This window comes from Coregonus lavaretus (genome assembly GCF_964263955.1).
Source record: "Coregonus lavaretus genome assembly, contig: HAP1_SCAFFOLD_611, whole genome shotgun sequence".
Lineage (NCBI taxonomy): Eukaryota > Metazoa > Chordata > Actinopteri > Salmoniformes > Salmonidae > Coregonus > Coregonus lavaretus.
Genome location: NW_028162780.1, coordinates 1,607 through 20,000, shown reverse-complemented (window position 1 = coordinate 20,000; position 18,394 = coordinate 1,607). Strand labels below are relative to the sequence as shown.

Here is an 18,394-nt window from a genome sequence, read left to right as displayed (position 1 = left end):
AGTTAGTTGTGAGGCCGCTTCAGTCGTGACTCAGTGAGTTAGTCTCTTGGCAGGCAGTGAAATCTGGATCTCAGTACCAAATGGCCTTAGAAAAAAAAAAGTGTGGTTTAGAAAGCTCAATTGGAGGCCAGATCCTCCAGGCTCTATGGATGAATTGAATCCAATTGAATCACGTTTATTGATCGATGGAAGAGGAGGAATTGGGTGTGTCACCAAAATGGGATCTCTTCCTCCTTGTGTGACATACATCCTTCTGGCTATCTTATCTCCTTCCTGACACACACACATCTCTCCGCATCCCTCCACATTCCCATCCAGCTGTACCAGATCCAAGCCGGATGGACTGACATGCTGCCACTAACTACACCCTCCATGACAATGCTTTATGTTCTGATGAATGGAAAGTTCTGCTCATAAATTACAATGACCAAAGTTCCAGTCCATAGAATAAGAATGAAATACTAACGATTCTAAAGATTCTAATGAATCTGATGATTCAATTTCTATGTTCTATTCATTCTAGTTCTATGGTTCTGCTCTGTCACGTTGCCCAGCAGCAGCTGCTCTGCTTCTGTTCTGCTCAGTTAGTCTGACTTCAGCACCCGTTCGTTTATTTAGCCTCTCAGATCCAGGATGCTAATCTGTCCTGCCACTGGCCTGTCTGCCTGTCTGCCTGTCTGCCTGTCTGCCTGTCTGCCTGTCTGCCTGTCTGCCTGTCTGCCTGTCTGTGTGCCATGAATAATCACACAACATTAATTCTCTACAGAAGTTTCAATTACCCCAAAGAGATGTCTCGGCTGTCGTGGCTAAGAGAGTAACATTATAAAATGAAGAGACGGGCACACAGACATGGCCTGCATCCCAAATGGCACCTTATTCATTTTCTAGTGCACTACTTTTGACCAGGGCACATAGGGCTCTACAGACTATATAGGGAATAGGGTATAGGCTAATAGACAGCCAGGCAGTGGGCAGGGCAGTGGGCAGGGCAGTGGGCAGGGCAGTGGGCAGGGCAGTGGGCAGGGCAGTGGGCAGGCTAGCTAATCGACCATCTCCCCACTGTCTAAATGACTTGATGGACCAATCTGCTTCCCTTTAATTTAAATGATCCTGAAAATAAGAGTCATTATCAAAGCTTAAATTACTTCAATACACATCACCACAGGAAGGTCATTTAAAGGGACAAAGTAATGTAGTAAAATATGGTCTAATATATGAAGTTTATTTCCAAAAAGCTACATCCACCAATTTGTCATATTTGTGTTTCTTCACCAGAAATGATTGCTTATAGGCACCTTCATGTGTGTGTAAAATATTACTGTTCTCAGATTTTTAATTGATAGATTTTAGGTGTGTATGAACATATATTCATTGTTTAGCTGGAATGGAATGTTCGTATCCTGTATATTTGACTGTGATACAGTGGGGGGAAAAAAGTATTTAGTCAGCCACCAATTGTGCAAGTTCTCCCACTTACAAAGATGAGAGAGGCCTGTAATTTTCATCATGAGTACACGTCAACTATGACAGACAAATTGAGGAAAAAAAATCCAGTAAATTACATTGTAGGATTTTTTATGAATTTATTTGCAAATTATGGTGGAAAATAAGTATTTGGTCACCTACAAACAAGCAAGATTTCTGGCTCTCACAGACCTGTAACTTCTTCTTTAAGAGGCTCCTCTGTCCTCCACTCGTTACCTGTATTAATGGCACCTGTTTGAACTTGTTATCAGTATAAAAGACACCTGTCCACAACCTCAAACAGTCACACTCCAGACTCCACTATGGCCAAGACCAAAGAGCTGTCAAAGGACACCAGAAACAAAATTGTAGACCTGCACCAGGCTGGGAAGACTGAATCTGCAATAGGTAAGCAGCTTGGTTTGAAAAATCAACTGTGGGAGCAATTATTAGGAAATGGAAGACATACAAGACCACTGATAATGTCCCTCGATCTGGGGCTCCACGCAAGATCTCACCCCGTGGGGTCAAAATGATCACAAGAACGGTGAGCAAAAATCCCTGAACCACACGGGGGGAACTAGTGAATGACCTGCAGAGAGCTGGGACCAAAGTAACAAAGCCTACCATCAGTAACACACTATGCCGCCAGGGACTCAAATCCTGCAGTGCCAGACGTGTCCCCCTGCTTAAGCCAGTACATGTCCAGGCCCGTCTGAAGTTTGCTAGAGTGCATTTGGATGATCCAGAAGAGGATTGGGAGAATGTCATATGGTCAGATGAAACTTAGAACTTTTTGGTAAAAACTCAACTCGTCGTGTTTGGAGAACAAAGAATGCTGAGTTGCATCCAAAGAACACCATACCTACTGTGAAGCATGGGGGTGGAAACATCATGATTTGGGGCTGTTTTTCTGCAAAGGGACCAGGACGACTGATCCGTGTAAAGGAAAGAATGAATGGGGCCATGTATCGTGAGATTTTGAGTGAAAACCTCCTTCCATCAGCAAGGGCGTTGAAGATGAAACGTGGCTGGGTCTTTCAGCATGACAATGATCCCAAACACACCGCCCGGGCAACGAAGGAGTGGCTTCGTAAGAAGCATTTCAAGGTCCTGGAGTGGCCTAGCCAGTCTCCAGATCTCAACCCCATAGAACATCTTTGGAGGGAGTTGAAAGTCTGTGTTTCCCAGCGACAGCCCCAAAACATCACTGCTCTAGAGGAGATCTGCATGGAGGAATGGGCCAAAATACCAGCAACAGTGTGTGAAAACTTTGTGAAGACTTACAGAAAACGTTTGACCTGTGTCATTGCCAACAAAGGGTATACAACAAAGTATTGAGAAACGTTTGTTATTGACCAAATACTTATTTTCCACCATAATTTGCAAATAAATTCATAAAAAATCCTGCAATGTGATTTTCTGGATTATTTTTCTCATTTTGTCTGTCATAGTTGACGTGTACCTATGATGAAAATTACAGGCCTCTCTCATCTTTTTAAGTGGGAGAACTTGCACAATTGGTGGCTGACTAAATACTTTTCCCCCACTGTATGTGGTTGTCTCACCTAGCTATCTTTTGTATTATAGCCTCCCGAGTGGCGCAGTGGTCTAAGGCACTGCATCGCAGTGCTAGCTGTGCCACTAGAGATCCTGGTTCGAATCCAGGCTCTGTCGTAGCTGACCGGGAGACCCATGGGGCGGCGCACAATTGGCCCAGCGTTGTCCAGGGTAGGGGAGGGAATGGCGTTTGCAATGCCAGGGTTGTGGGTTCAATTCCCACGGGGGGGGGGGCCAGTATGAAAAAAAATATATATATAACTAACTGTAAGTCACTCTGGATAAGAGCGTCTGCTAAATGACTAAAATGTAATTATAATTTTTTGGGGGGGTACTTTTTACCCCAGTTTTCTCCCCAATTTCGAGATATCCGATTGGTAGTTACAGTCTTGTCCCATCGCTGCAACTCCCCTACGGACTCGGGAGAGGCGAAGGTCGAGAGCCATGCGTCCTCTGAAACACGACCCCTGCCAAGCCGCACTGCTTCTTGAAAAACTGCTCGCTTAACCCGGAAGCCCCGTCTAGCTGGTGACCGAAGTCTCGTCTAGCTATCTTAAGATGAATGCACTAACTGTAAGTCGCTCTGCATAAGTGCATCTGCCAAATAACTAAAATGTCAAATGTAAATGTTTTACATAGAGATCTCATATTACTGTATTGATTCATTTTTCAATTTAAAAAATATATATATTGATGTCACAAATGTATAATTTGTACAGTTCTTCATAATTTTTTTTAGTTATTTGTTACATTTCTTTTCACTGTGTAAAACCTAACAGTATTACTGATTTCTCTGAGAGGGACGAGGATATATAGAGTTTTGAAAGAAAAAAAAAAACATGATTATTTGTCTCACTGAAATGAAACCATCAAGTGATCGATGTCAAACAAACCCATGCCATGATTAGATGCTGTAAAAAAACACATCAATCTCTTTCATAAGTTCTTTAAAAAAATGTAAAGCCAATTTACCAACATTTCTGAAAATGGATATATAGCGTTTTGGAGTATATAGCATATGTAGTATTATTGGGTAGGATAGTATAATATTGTAGTGGAGTAGAATTATAATATAGTGGTTTAATATCTATAGTATTGTAGGGTAAGTACTACAGATCTATCGATTTCAGCTAAGTATATATTGCTCTGTGAAAATAATGTACCTCATTTCCATTTCTAAAGGACAATCTAGTGTAGTATGATCTATTGTACACCATCTAGTATATACAGAACATTTGTTAATGGACGTTTAGGCTATTATACACACCAGAGAAATCGGCCACATTTTCGTGTCTCAGTATGAAGCTAGTATAAATAAATTGCTCTATGAAAAGCCAACTATTCAAACCTCATTTCCATGTCTCAGATCGTTTGTCTTTCTTTTACAGCCAGTAGGGCAGTATCATTGTGTCTATGATAATTGAACCCACCATTAACAGAGGGTTACTTCTCTGGCAACATCCAAGGATCAAAATATATGAGAGAGAGAGAGAGAGAGAGAGAGAGAGAGAGAGAGAGAGAGAGAGAGAGAGAGAGAGAGAGAGAGAGAGAGAGAGAGAGAGAGAGAGAGAGAGAGAGAGAGAGAGAGAGAGAGAGAGAGAGAGAGAGAGAGAGAGAGAGAGAGAGAGAGACAGAGAGAGAGACAGAGAGAGAGACAGAGAGAGAGACAGAGAGATATATGGGTGGTGGAGAATTTACTATCTGTCTGATGTCAGTGTAATTTAAACACTATAGCTGTCAGATGTTTTGAACAATAAATCAAGTTTCTCCATTCGCTCAGCTCCTCAGTGAAAGCGATTCAAGCTTATATTTGGCTTCTCAATATCATTTTTTTGTAAGAATTTTTATTTATTTTTAACAATACAAAACATACAAACGACAACATACAAACGACAACATCACACAAACATCAACTACATCACACCTGCCCGACCCACATATATCATTCCAACACCACACATTTTAATACGAACTTCAAATCACACCAGTCTATCTGCCTAAAAGTATAATTATGCAGTTGTTTTAATCTAACTAATAACTAATAACTCATTTAATCTAACTCCTAATTTTCCCTGAAGTATAGCACAGTGTATTGCAGATTAAACTCAACTCACCACAGAAGGGCAGTAGTCGAAAGTCAATAGAAACAGCAGCGGATTCAGCACCACCGACAGCGGCCGCATTCTGCCCGCAAACGGGTCACCCTCGCTTGTCCTCTCTCCCTGTATGTTTCACGCGTCGCTCAATCAGTGTAGAGGATGACTGGTGGTTCTGCCGGTTAAATAACGGTAAAATGCCTGGTGTTTAAATACCAAGACTCCAGAGAAAGAGAGCGAAGGTAGATCCATGCCAGACCAGTCATCACATACACCACCGCTCAGAACGCGCAAGCCATGTGGGCAGCGCGGGACTGGTAACAACAGCTGCTCGTGACTGAATGTGAGGTGTGAAAGTCTGTGGCAGCGGAACAGAACCGGGTGGTCAAACATCAGTGATGTACAGGCACCTGCAGAGCGGATATGACATCATTTAGCGACACTCGCCTCATCGGTCTGATCACAGCAAATTTGCAATCGGAATTTGAACACCCACAGTGTTAAATGTAACACATTAAGTGACCATCTCAAATAGTGTTAAACTAACACTTTTCAAAGTGTTGATAAACTAAACCCCCCAGAGTGATAGGTCTCTAACACCATGAGTGTTGCAAATTCCGACTTAAATTAACCCCTTCTTAGAGCTAATGCTGCTACTCAGTGTTAGGGAATTAACACCTGCAGTGTTACAGTAACTCCTTTTGGTATGTTGTATTAACATTGTAAGGTGTAAAGCCTACATTTGCATATTTATTTCCCAGGGTGCCTTTTGAGTGAATTATAGGTGCCGGTACCACCTGTGACTGTGTTTGCTAGTGACTGTGTTTTTTGCTAGTGACTGTGTTTGCTAGTGACTGTGTTTGCTGTGACTGTGTTTGCTAGTGACTGTGTTTGCTAGGACTGTGTTTGCTAGTGACTGTGTTTGCTAGTGACTGTGTTTGCTAGTGACTGTGTTTGCTAGTGACAGAGACATGATTGTTGCATTTGATGGCTTTCAGTCCTGTAGCCTTCACCAAGTGAGTGCCTAAGTCAATATGTCATCATACAAATGTAATGACAATGCATTACTTTGTTTCACAATACCATACTTCAACAGCCTAGTTTTACCTTAACACAGTGACCTGAAACTCCTGGTTTGCAGGCCACATCAGCAAGTCACATTATGCCGGCTTGCAAAGTGTTATAGAATTCCTGTTGGAATCCAGCCGGAGTTAGGATATCAGACAATTGGAACTTTTAATCACTTGCAATCTGCAGTTAGAATGACTGCCAAGGTAGGGAAGATAAATGAAACTACCTAAACCCATCTAAACTGGAACAACCATCTCAATGGGTGAAATAAATTCAACCACCTACAGATTGGATTAGTTTAGAAACATTTATGTTATTTATCTTTGTGTAATATAAGATCAAATAATGAATTAATGTGCATGCAGAAACATAGATATTAAAACAAACTATAAAAAAAAAAAAAAAGCAACCTGCAACAAAACATGCTGGGAAATATGATAATTAGGCCCCATGTCTTTTTCACTCTGAGAGAGGTAACGGTAATTAACACCAGGTGGTGTTGATTCCACTCTGATTCAAATAACACTTCATGTATTCACCGCAGGTGGTGTCAATTCCAATCCCACTGATATTAACCCCACTAGAGTCAACACTCATATATAACTATGTCTGTCTGTCTGTCTGTCTGTCTGTCTGTCTGTCTGTCTGTCTGTCTGTCTGTCTGTCTGTCTGTCTGTCTGTCTGTCTGTCTGTCTGTCTGTCTGTCTGTCTGTCTGTCTGTCTGTCTGTCTGTCTGTCTGTCTGTCTGTCTGTCTGTCTGTCTGTCTGTCTGTCTGTCTGTCTGTCTGTCTGTCTGTCTGTCTGTCTGTCTCCAAGCTCCACTCCACGTAAACAGAGTTACAACAATCCCACCTCCAAAGAGGCAGGCTCTCATCAGCCATGTTCTTCTGATGTTGAGTTCACTGTCTGTCAGAGTTAACGCCATGCGTCATCACTGACTATCACCATATTGGGGACTGATAGGAACATGGATGGATCAACTGACCGATGCAAAATATATTTCTCATATCACTGTAGATTTGTTTAACATGAAGACCTTTTACTGTAGTTGATGTAGTTGATGTAACGGAATAGCAAAGACACATGCTTGGTTCAACCAAAACCAAGAAATATAGAGACAGTATAACTATCATAACTAAAAAAAATACTAGATTGTAACAAATAAAACACGCTGAAATTGTTGTTGTTGTTATTGTTGACTGTGGAGAACACAGTGTATTCACAGTTCTGTCATGGCTCTCTCCATGAAGCTCAATATCTGGTGATTCATCTGCCTCATTAGTAACACAGTCCAACATTTGTGTGTGTGTGTGAGAGAGAGAGAGAGAGAGAGAGAGAGAGAGAGAGAGAGAGAGAGAGAGAGAGAGAGAGAGAGAGAGAGAGAGAGAGAGAGAGAGAGAAACACCTACCTGGAGGTGACAGCATTCCCTCCCCCATATGCCCCCCTAGGCACAACTACGACAACATAACCAACAAAAATGGGTCACGACTCCTGCAGCTCTGTCGCACACTGGGTATGTACATAGTCAATGGTAGGCTTCGAGGGGACTCCTATGGTAGGTACACCTATAGCTCATCTCTTGGCAGTAGTACTGTAGACTACTTTATCACTGACCTCAACCCAGAGTCTCTCAGAGCGTTCACAGTCAGCCCACTGACACCCCTATCAGACCACAGCAAAATCACAGTCTACTTGAACAGAGCAATACTCAATCATGAGGCATCAAAGCCAAAAGAACTGAATAATATTAAGAAATGCTATAGATGGTGGAAGGAAAGTAGTGTTGAAACCTACCAAAAAACAATTAGGAAACAACAAATTCAATCCATTCTAGACAACTTCCTGGACAAAACGTTCCACTGTAATAGTGAAGGTGTAAACTTGGCAGTAGAAAACCTAAACAGTATATTTGACCTCTCAGCTTCCCTATCAAATCTAAAAATCTCTAACAGAAAACCAAAGAAAAGTAATAACAGTGATAAATGGTTTGATGAATAATGCAAAAACCTAAGAAAGAAATTGAGAAACCTATCCAACCAAAAACATAGAGACCCAGAAAACCTGAGCCTACGCCTTCACTATGGTGAATCACTAAAACAATACAGAAATACACTACGGAAAAAGAAGGAACAGCATGTCAGAAATCAGCTCAATGTAATTGAAGAATCCATAGACTCTAACCACTTCTGGGAAAATTGGAAAACACTAAACAAACAACAACACGAAGAGCTATCTATCCAAAACGGAGATGTATGGGTAAACCACTTCTCCAATCTTTTTGGCCCTATAACAGAGAACAAACAGCAAAAAAATATACATGATCAAATGCAAATCTTAGAATCAACTATTAAAGACTACCAGAACCCACTGGATTCTCCAATTACATTGAATGAACTACAGGATAAAATACAAACCCTCCAACCCAAAAAGTCCTGTGGTGTTGATGGTATCCTCAATGAAATGATAAAATATACAGACCACAAATTTCAATTAGCTATACTTAAACTCTTTAACATCATCCTTAGCTCTGGCATCTTCCCCAACATCTGGAACCAAGGACTGATCACCCCAATCCACAAAAGTGGAGACAAATTTGACCCCAATAACTACCGTGGGATATGCGTCAACAGCAACCTTGGGAAAATCCTCTGCATTATCATTAACAGCAACTAGTTCATTTCCTCAGTGAAAACAATGTACTGAGCAAATGTCAAATTGGCTTTTTACCAAATTACCGTATGACAGACCACGTATTCACCCTGCACACCCTAATTGACAAACAAACAAACCAAAACAAAGGCAAAGTCTTCTCATGCTTTGTTGATTTCAAAAAAGCTTTTGACTCAATTTGGCATGAGGGTCTGCTATACAAATTGATGGAAAGTGGGGTTGGGGGAAAAACATACGACATTATAAAATCCATGTACACAAACAACAAGTGTGCGGTTAAAATTGGCAAAAAACACACACATTTCTTTCCACAGGGCCGTGGGGTGAGACAGGGATGCAGTTTAAGCCCCACCCTCTTCAACATATATATCAACGAATTGGCGAGGGCACTAGAACAGTCTGCAGCACCCGGCCTCACCCTACTAGAATCTGAAGTCAAATGTCTTCTGTTTGCTGACGATCTGGTGCTTCTGTCACCAACCAAGGAGGGCCTACAGCAGCACCTAGATCTTCTGCACAGATTCTGTCAGACCTGGGCCCTGACAGTAAATCTCAGTAAGACAAAAATAATGGTGTTCCAAAAAAGGTCCAGTTGCCAGGACCCACAAACACAAATTCCATCTAGACACCGTTGCCCTAGAGCACACAAAAAACTATACATACCTCGGCCTAAACATCAGCGCCACAGGTAACTTCCACAAAGCTGTGAACGATCTGAGAGACAAGGCAAGAAGGGCCTTCTATGCCATCAAAAGGAACATAAAATTTGACATACCAATTAGGATCTGGCTAAAAATACTTGAATCAGTTATAGAACCCATTGCCCTTTATGGTTCTGAGGTCTGGGGTCCGCTCACCAACCAAGAATTCACAAAATGGGACAAACACCAAATTGAGACTCTGCATGCAGAATTCTGCAAAAACATCCTCCGTGTACAACGTAAAACACCAAATAATGGATGCAGAGCAGAATTAGGCCAATACCCGCTAATTATCAAAATCCAGAAAAGAGCCGTTAAATTCTATAACCACTTAAAAGGAAGCGATTCCCAAACCTTCCATAACAAAGCCTTCACCTACAGAGAGATGAACTTGGAGAAGAGTCCCCTAAGTAAGCTTGTCCTGGGGCTCTGTTCACAAACACAAACAGACCCCACACAGCCCCAGGACAACAACAACACAACTAGACCCAACCAAATCATGAGAAAACAAAAAGAGAATTACTTGACACATTGGAAAGAACAAACAAAAAAACTGAGCAAACTAGAATGCTATTTGGCCCTAAACAGAGAGTACACAGTGGCAGAATACTTGACCACTGTGACTGACCCAAACTTAAGGAAAGCTTTGACTATGTACAGACTCAGTGAGCATAGCCTTGCTATTGAGAAAGGCCGCCGTAGGCAGACCTGGCTCTCAAGAGAAGACAGGCTATGTGCACACTGCCCACAAAATGAGGTGGAAACTGAGCTGCACTTCCTAACCTCCTGCCAAATGTATGACCATATTAGAGACACATATTTCCCTCAGATTACAGCGATCCACAAAGAATTCGAAAACAAACCCAATTTTGATAAACTCCCTTATCTACTGGGTGAAAAACCACAGTGTGCCATCACAGCTGCAAGATTTGTGACCTGTTGCCACAAGAAAAGGGCAACCAGTGAAGAACAAACACCATTGTAAATACAACCCATATTTATGTTTATTTATTTTCCCATTTGTACTTTAACTATTTGCACATTGTTACAACACTGTATATATACATAATATGACATTTGAAATGTCTTTATTCTTTTGAAACTTCTGAGTGTAATGTTTACTGTTAATATTTATTGTTTATTTCACTTTTGTTTACTATCTACTTCACTTGCTTTGGCAATGTTAACACACGTTTCCCATGCCAATAAAGCCCTTAAATTGAATTGAATTGAGAGAGAGAGAGAGACAGAGAGAGAGAGAGAGAGAGAGAGAGAGAGACAGAGAGAGAGAGAGAGCGAGACAGAGAGAGAGAGAGACAGTAAATCTCAGTAAGACAAAAATAATGGTGTGTGTGAGAGAGAGAGAGAGAGAGAGAGAGAGAGAGAGAGAGAGAGAGAGAGGAGAGAGAGAGAGAGAGCGTGTGTGTGCACAGTGTGTGTGCAGTGTGTGTGTGCACAGTGGTTGGGTGTATATGTATGTGTGTGTGTGTGTGTGTCGCTGTTGTGAGCCTTTGGTCCCACACAGAAACAGGACTAATTATGTAGGAAGATAATCGTTTGTTTGTTTTCTGAAACCCAGTCCTTGAGTAGGCCCTAAGGTCCACATATCAGGGGCCAGTTTCCCAGACACAGATGAAGCCAGTCCAAGAAAAAAAAGTTATACTGCACTCTAACTGCAATCTTTTTTTGTAAGGGTGGACGGCAGGCCGAAGACAAAGTGGGTTGCATCTCTTCTATCAATACTCACCGTTATGGTTGAGCAAAATTAATTTATATTATGAGATGTCTGAGAGAGAGAGAGAGAGAGAGAGAGAGAGAGAGAGAGAGAGAGAGAGAGAGAGAGAGACAGAGAGAGAGAAGAGAGAGACAGAGAGAGAGAGAGAGAGGGAGAGAGAGAGCGAGAGAGAGAATTATCTCCACTCATTCCACATTATTCAAGAGATATTATCTTCAATTGAATGCAAACCATTGCAATGTGCATTTGGCAAGTTACCAAAACATTTTTATTTCAGATTTGTACAATAAACTGTAAACATAATTTTACAGGTTTGTAAGGTTTTGTTTTCTCTCTAGTTAAACTGATACTACTGTCATATTGTGAAGGAAGGAAGGAAGGAAGGAAGGAAGGAAGGAAGGAAGGAAGGAAGGAAGGAAGGAAGGAAGGAGAGGGAGATGCAAACATCATGATCAAAATCTGAGTCAGAGAAAGAGACAGCACCACTACAGGTGCAGCTTGGCATTGTGGGTAGAACGGAAGCGATAGACGGGTTGGTTGTTTAGCAACAAAACCGATGTGTGCGCAACCATGGGGCAAAACAGACGGGGGTTGACTTAGATTAAACGGGCGGCAGGTGGCTTAGTGGGTAAGAGCGTTGTGCCAGTAACCGAAAGGTCGGTGGTTCTAATCCCCGAGCCGACTAGGTTGAAAAATTCAGTCGATGTGCCCTTAAACAAGGCACTTAACCCTAATTGCTCATGTAAGTCGCTCTGGATAAGAGCGTCTGCTAAATGACAAAAAAATAGAAAATTAGATTGGTAACATCTAAACTATATTTAGTCTCCAAATGTTTTTTGAAAATATAAATGCATTTGCACAATGAGCACTCGTTGTCTCAAACACATCGTCACAGTTGTGATTTAGCTAGCTAGCGAATTCTAGCCATATTATCATAGACGTGACATCAGTCAAAACACCTCAAAACAAGGCATGGTATCAAGAACAAGATGAAACTAGCTGAAACGAACCACCTACGATTACCCACATGGCAGCTTCTTGTCACCCAGAATCACAACAACACACGGACTTCTGCCCCATTGAAACGTGCACATCGTTGTCATGACGTTGTCAGCTAACCCATCTATAGGACTCAGGCACATCACACCACAGATTAGCCTAATCTGAAAAGGATTAGGATTAGGATTATTTAATCCTTTGACGAAGAGAAAATAATCTGTCATAATAAAGCAACATGGAATCATCACAAGGAAGTATAATCCCTCTAGAGAGTGAACAATACGGTCAAATCAACACATTGTTCAGAATCCAGTTTTAATATGAATCAACCATCAAAAGCACATGAAAACACTTCCTCATTTACTGTTACAGAAACGGTCTAACTATAAAGGGCTAATTTATTTGCCATCATTCACAAACTGTTAGGAACTAGACAAGAAGTATTTTTCTTTCCTTTAAAAAAAATTCCCCACCCAAATATATTAACTTAATTGTATAAATCAAGGTATATACAGGGTTTGTCATCCATCCTATAGCATCTCAACATTAATGTACATAGAGCGATTGAGGTATACCATTCTGTGGGATAAAATCTATCTGGCAGAAGAAGCTTGTTGAGTGCATATGTACTGGCTTTGTGGACATTTTCACATTACTCATTTTAAATTACTCTTGCAATCTTAAATTCTTGATTTACCGGGCACAAATAATGAAAACAGGAAGGAATAGTTTAAAACAACAACACAAGTCAGTTATGAGACAACATGGTTTGAGGTGGTTGTTGTTGTAGTCCAGTTTGGTTTATTAACCCTTACCGTATATGAGGCTACTATGTATATAACCTTACTGTATAGTATAGTCTTGGAGAGTGAGAATAATGCTGTAAGTGCTTTATAATGGTCAATATTTACAAAGGAGATTCTTCATAATTATTTGTATTCAATGGCTGATATTACACTGTATCCCAAACACAACAACCTAGTATTACTTACTCACCCATTTATTTCTCAACAGATATTTAACACAAACAAATATATTTATTGCAAATTTACTTTCTATATAGTATAACCGACATTTATTTCAAACATTATTATTAAAAGTTTTGGTACACATGCAAGTTTCTTTTTTGAAGAGTAGATTCAGAAAGAGAACAGTATTGTACAAAATAATAATAATAATAATTACAGTTTTTCAAAATGCATTTTTTTGTAGCACCTTTGGTGTTCTGTGTTCCGCACAAAAGCACCTCTGTGGTTGTATCTGGAGCAGCACTGGAGCTACCAGACAGGGAGGCTGGGCTGGGGGAGGGATGAGGGGGGAGACGGGGAAGGAAGGGGGGTTGGGGGGTGAGTGGAACGTCTCTCTAGGTTGGGTGAAGGGGTAAGGACGAGTGGGGAGATGAGGGGAGGAAAGAGGGCTTGGGTGGGGTGAGTGGATCCTCCCTCTAATCAAGGTAAGGGGTAAGGAGAGGGGAGACAAGGGAGAGAAAAATAGGTATTGAGGGTTGGGGTGAGTGGGTTCCTCCCTCTGTTTGCTGAAAGTGCGCCACTGTCCTTCCACGGCATCAAACGTCCTTTATTCCTGATGTCACTTCCTCTCGTTACAAGTTAAAGTCATTATGCGATTGGCCCTACAAGGGCGAGGAGTATTCCCCTGGGACAATGCTTCTATGACAGGGCAGAGGAGGGGGGCACGTTGTTCTATAGGGGGGGTAGGGCAGAGGAGGGGGGCACGTTGTTCTATAAGCGGGGTAGGGCAGAGGAGGGGGGCACGTTGTTCTATAGTGGGGTAGGGCAGAGGAGGGGGGCACATTGTTCTATGGGGGTTAGGGCGGGGGGGGGGCACGTCGTTTTATAGGGGGTAGGGCAGCGTGCTGGTGGTCTGATACTTGTGGTCTGATACTGGTGGTCTGATACTGGTGGTCTGATCATATCAATGATATAAAACACAGGTTTGGTTTGGAGCACTTGAGGCAAGGCCAGGTCAGGTCTAGGAGAGAATAGGGTGATTGATTGATGTCAGGTACTCAGTCAGCAGTACAAGGCATGCATGGAACAGAACGCCCTTTAACCCTGTCCTTCAGCTGGTCGGGGGGTGTGGGGTCAGGGGTCAGGAGGTTAAGGGGGTGGTCAGGTCCTAGCCCATGAAGCAGACAGGGCCCACCTCGAACCCGAACCGCTGGCTGGGGTCGCCAAAGTCATTAAACATGACGTCGATGATGGGCACCTGGTCGATGCGCGGAGTGTTGATCTCCATCACCGTCTTGGAGTAGCCCGACTTCAGCTGGAGAGGGGAGGGAGAGGGGGGGAGAGGGGGGGAGGGAGAGGGGAGGGAGAGGGGAGGGAGAGGGGGGGAGGGAGAGGGGAGGGAGAGGGGAGGGAGAGGGGGAGGGAGAGGGGAGGGAGAGGGGAGGGAGAGGGGGGAGGGAGAGGGGAGGGAGAGGGGAGGGAGAGGGGAGGGAGAGAGGGGGAGGGAGAGAGGGGAGGGAGAGGGGAGGGAGAGGGGAGGGAGAGGGGAGGGAAGAGAGGGGGAGGGAGAGAGGGGAGGGAGAGGGGAGGGAGAGGGGGGGAGGGAGAGGGGAGGGAGAGGGGAGGGGAGGGAGAGGGGAGGGAGAGGGGAGGGAGAGGGGGAGGGAGAGAGTGGAGGCGGATGGGAGGCAAGGAGTTATTGTGGTTTCAAGATCTGATAAAGACCTACCAGATACTTAGATCAATCAATATCTACCAGTAACTACTGTATGATTACCAATTAGCAACAATGCAACAATGTCACCAACTACCCAATACAATGAAACCAATGGAATCTCCAATGGAACTAATGGAATCTTCAATGGAACTAATGGAATCTTCAAAGGAACCAATGGTATTGGCAATGGAACTAATGGAATCTTCAATGGAACTAATGGAATCTTCAAAGGAACCAATGGAATTGGCAATGGAAATAATGGAATCTTCAATGGAACCAATGTAATCTCCAATGGAAATAAGGGAATCTCTAATGGAACTAATGGAATCTCCAATGGAACCAATGGAATCTCTAATGGTACCAATGGAATCTCCAATGGAACTAACGGAGTCTCCAATGGAACTAATGGAATCTCCAATGGACTAATGGAATGGAACTAATGGAATCTCCAATGGAAATAATGGAATCTCTAATGGAACTAATGGAATCTTCAATGGAACTACTGGAATCTCTAATGGAACTAATGGAATCTCCAATGGAACCAATGGAATCTCTAATGGAACCAATGGAATCTCCAATGGAACTACTGGAATCTCTAATGGAACTAATGGAATCTCCAATGGAACCAATGGAATCTCCAATGGAACTACTGGAATCTCTAATGGAACTACTGGAATCGCCAATGGAACTACTGGAATCTCTAATGGAACTAATGGAATCTCCAATGGAACCAATGGAATCTCTAATGGAACTAATGGAATCTCCAATGGAACCAATGGAATCTCTAATGGAACCAATGGAATCTCCAATGGAACTACTGGAATCTCTAATGGAACTAATGGAATCTCAAATGGAACCAATGGAATCTCCAATGGAACTACTGGAATCTCTAATGGAACTACTGGAATCTCCAATGGAACTACTGGAATCTCTAATGGAACTAATGGAATCTCCAATGGAACCAATGGAATCTCTAATGGAACTAATGGAATCTCCAATGGAACCAATGGAATCTCTAAGGGAACCAATGGAATCTCCAATGGAACTACTGACATCTCTAATGGAACTACTGGAATCTCCAATGGAACCAATGGAATCTCTAAGGGAACCAGTGGAATCTCCAATGGAACTACTGGAATCTCAAATGGAACTACTGGAATCTCTAATGGAACTAATGGAATCTCCAATGGAACTACTGGAATCTCTAATGGAACTAATGGAATCTCCAATGGAACTACTGGAATCTCTAATGGAACTAATGGAATCTCCAATGGAACCAATGGAATCTCTAATGGAACCAATGGAATCTCCAATGGAACTACTGGAATCTCTAATGGAACTAATGGAATCTCCAATGGAACCAATGGAATCTCTAATATAACTAATGCAATTTCCAGTGGAACAAATATAATCTCTAATGGAACTACTGGAATCTCTAATGGAACTAATGGAATCTCCAATGGAACCAATGGAATCTCTCAGGGAACCAATGGAATCTCCAATGGAACCAATGGAATCTCTAATGGAACTAATGGAATCTCCAATGGAACTAATGGAATCTCCAATGGAACCAATGGAATCTCCAATGGAACCAATGGAATCTCTAATGGAACCAATATAATCTATAATGGAACCAATGGAATCTCTAATGGAAGAAATGGAATCTGTAATGGAAGCAATATAATATATAATGGAACCAATGGACTCTATAATGGAAGAAATTGAATCTGTAATGGAAGCAATATAATATATAATGGAACCAATGGAATCTATAATGGAACCAATATAATCTCTAATGGAACAAATAGGATCTCCAACGGAACCAGTAGGATCTCCAATGGAACAAATATAATCTCTAATGGAACCAATGGAATCTATAATGGCACTAATTGAATATCTAATGGAACCAATGGAATCTCTAATGGAACCAATAGGATCTCCAATGGAACCAATGGAATCTCTAATAGAACTAATGCAATTTCCAGTGGAAGCTCCAAGCTCCAAGCTAAATCTAACTTTTTAAGACTACATACAGAGCATCCGTCCGACAGGGCCTTGATGAAGGGGTTGTTATCATAGGACATCTCCTCGTCGTTGGAGCCCAGGAAGCGTAGAGCCTTGTCGTAGCCGTCTGCCTTGGCATCGTACCAGGCTACAGACTGGTGGCAGATGTAGGTGAAGTTCTGACGGGCCGTTGAGCTGAGCAGCTTCAGGAAGGTCATCTGGACCGTCTGGATGGTGTTCTCCTCCATGTCCACGTAGTTCAACTGGGAGAAGGAGAGAGGGTGAGAGGGAGGGAGGGGGAGGGAGGGAGGAGGAGGGAGGGAGAGGAGGGAGGTAGGGGGAGGGAGGGAGAGGAGGTGTAGAGAGGGTTATGGAGGGGATACATTTAGTCTCACTGTAGGTTATCTTCCCCTGAGTTTTAAGTGTCTATTGTGTATCTCAATCTTGATCTTGGTCATGTATAATTGCTTTGAGAGTTGGATCATTTGCATACTTACTATTTTTCCACGTTTGAATTCACTGAACCATGATCCTGGAGCCTCTTTTGGCCAGTTAGATATTCTGACCTGTTACACAGAACAAACACAACACCACGAATGAATGAACAGGTTACCAGGTTAGAAAACAACATGTTAATGTCTTTAGATCAAAATCATACATAGACAGTAAAATACTGAGTATGAAAATGTTAAAAGGTTCATATCAACTACAATGTATTATTGCAGCCTACTGTACACGCTTAGAAAAAAAAGGTGCTATCTAGAACCTTAAAGGGTTCTTCGGCTGTCCCCATGGGAGAACCCTTTGAAGAACCCTTTTGATTCCAGGTAGAATCTTTTGATTCCTTTCTACATAGGGTTCTTAGAACCCTTTTTTTCTAAGAGTGTATCTATAGGCATTACAGACATTACGGACATTCTTTTCCAGAAATGACCAATGGAAACGTACGCCAGCGGACTTCTTGTCAGGGTAGATACAGGTCTCTCCTCCAGCTGTGAAGTTACAGTAGACCTTGAAGGAGTCTCCAGTACAGCCCTGGTTAGGATCGATCCAGTATTCACCTGAACATCACATCACACACAGTCATTAACATGATGTCCTGGGGCCCTATGGCAAGGTCATTAACATGATGTCCTGGGGCCCTATGGCAAGGTCATTAACATGATGTCCTGGGGCCCTATGGCAAGGTCATTAACATGATGTACTGGGGCCCTATGGCAAGGTCATTAACATGATGTACTGGGGCCCTATGGCAAGGTCATTAACATGATGTACTGGGGCCCTATGGCAAGGTCATTAACATGATGTACTGGGGCCCAATGGCAAGGTCAATGCTCAATGTCCCTCATAGTACTGCATAACAGGAATCACTCAGATTGTAATGAGATGCTCAGATTGTAATGAGATG

The 18,394-nt window shown here is 42.4% G+C and overlaps 2 protein-coding genes across 2 annotated transcripts in view; both read right to left on the bottom strand.

The window, feature by feature from the left end:
• Positions 1-5,207, bottom strand: part of LOC311118858 (noelin-3-like) — a gene marked incomplete at both ends in the record, with an annotated part of 30,265 nt that extends 25,058 nt beyond the window's left edge. Inside the window, one exon of the mRNA XM_084193624.1 lies at positions 5,139-5,207. Within this exon, the coding sequence (XP_084049750.1) occupies positions 5,139-5,207 (69 nt within the window). The remainder of the gene's footprint in view (positions 1-5,138) is intronic.
• A 7,393-nt stretch (positions 5,208-12,600) lies between these two features.
• LOC311118866 (collagen alpha-1(XI) chain-like) lies at positions 12,601-17,243 on the bottom strand. The gene is made up of 2 exons (XM_084193631.1): positions 17,016-17,243; positions 12,601-14,580 (listed from the first exon to the last, which is right to left on the bottom strand). Exons 1-2 carry the CDS (start codon positions 17,232-17,234, stop codon positions 14,434-14,436), a joined length of 366 nt encoding a protein of 121 aa, XP_084049757.1. The 5' UTR covers positions 17,235-17,243; the 3' UTR covers positions 12,601-14,433.
• Between the last annotated feature and the right edge of the window lie 1,151 nt (positions 17,244-18,394).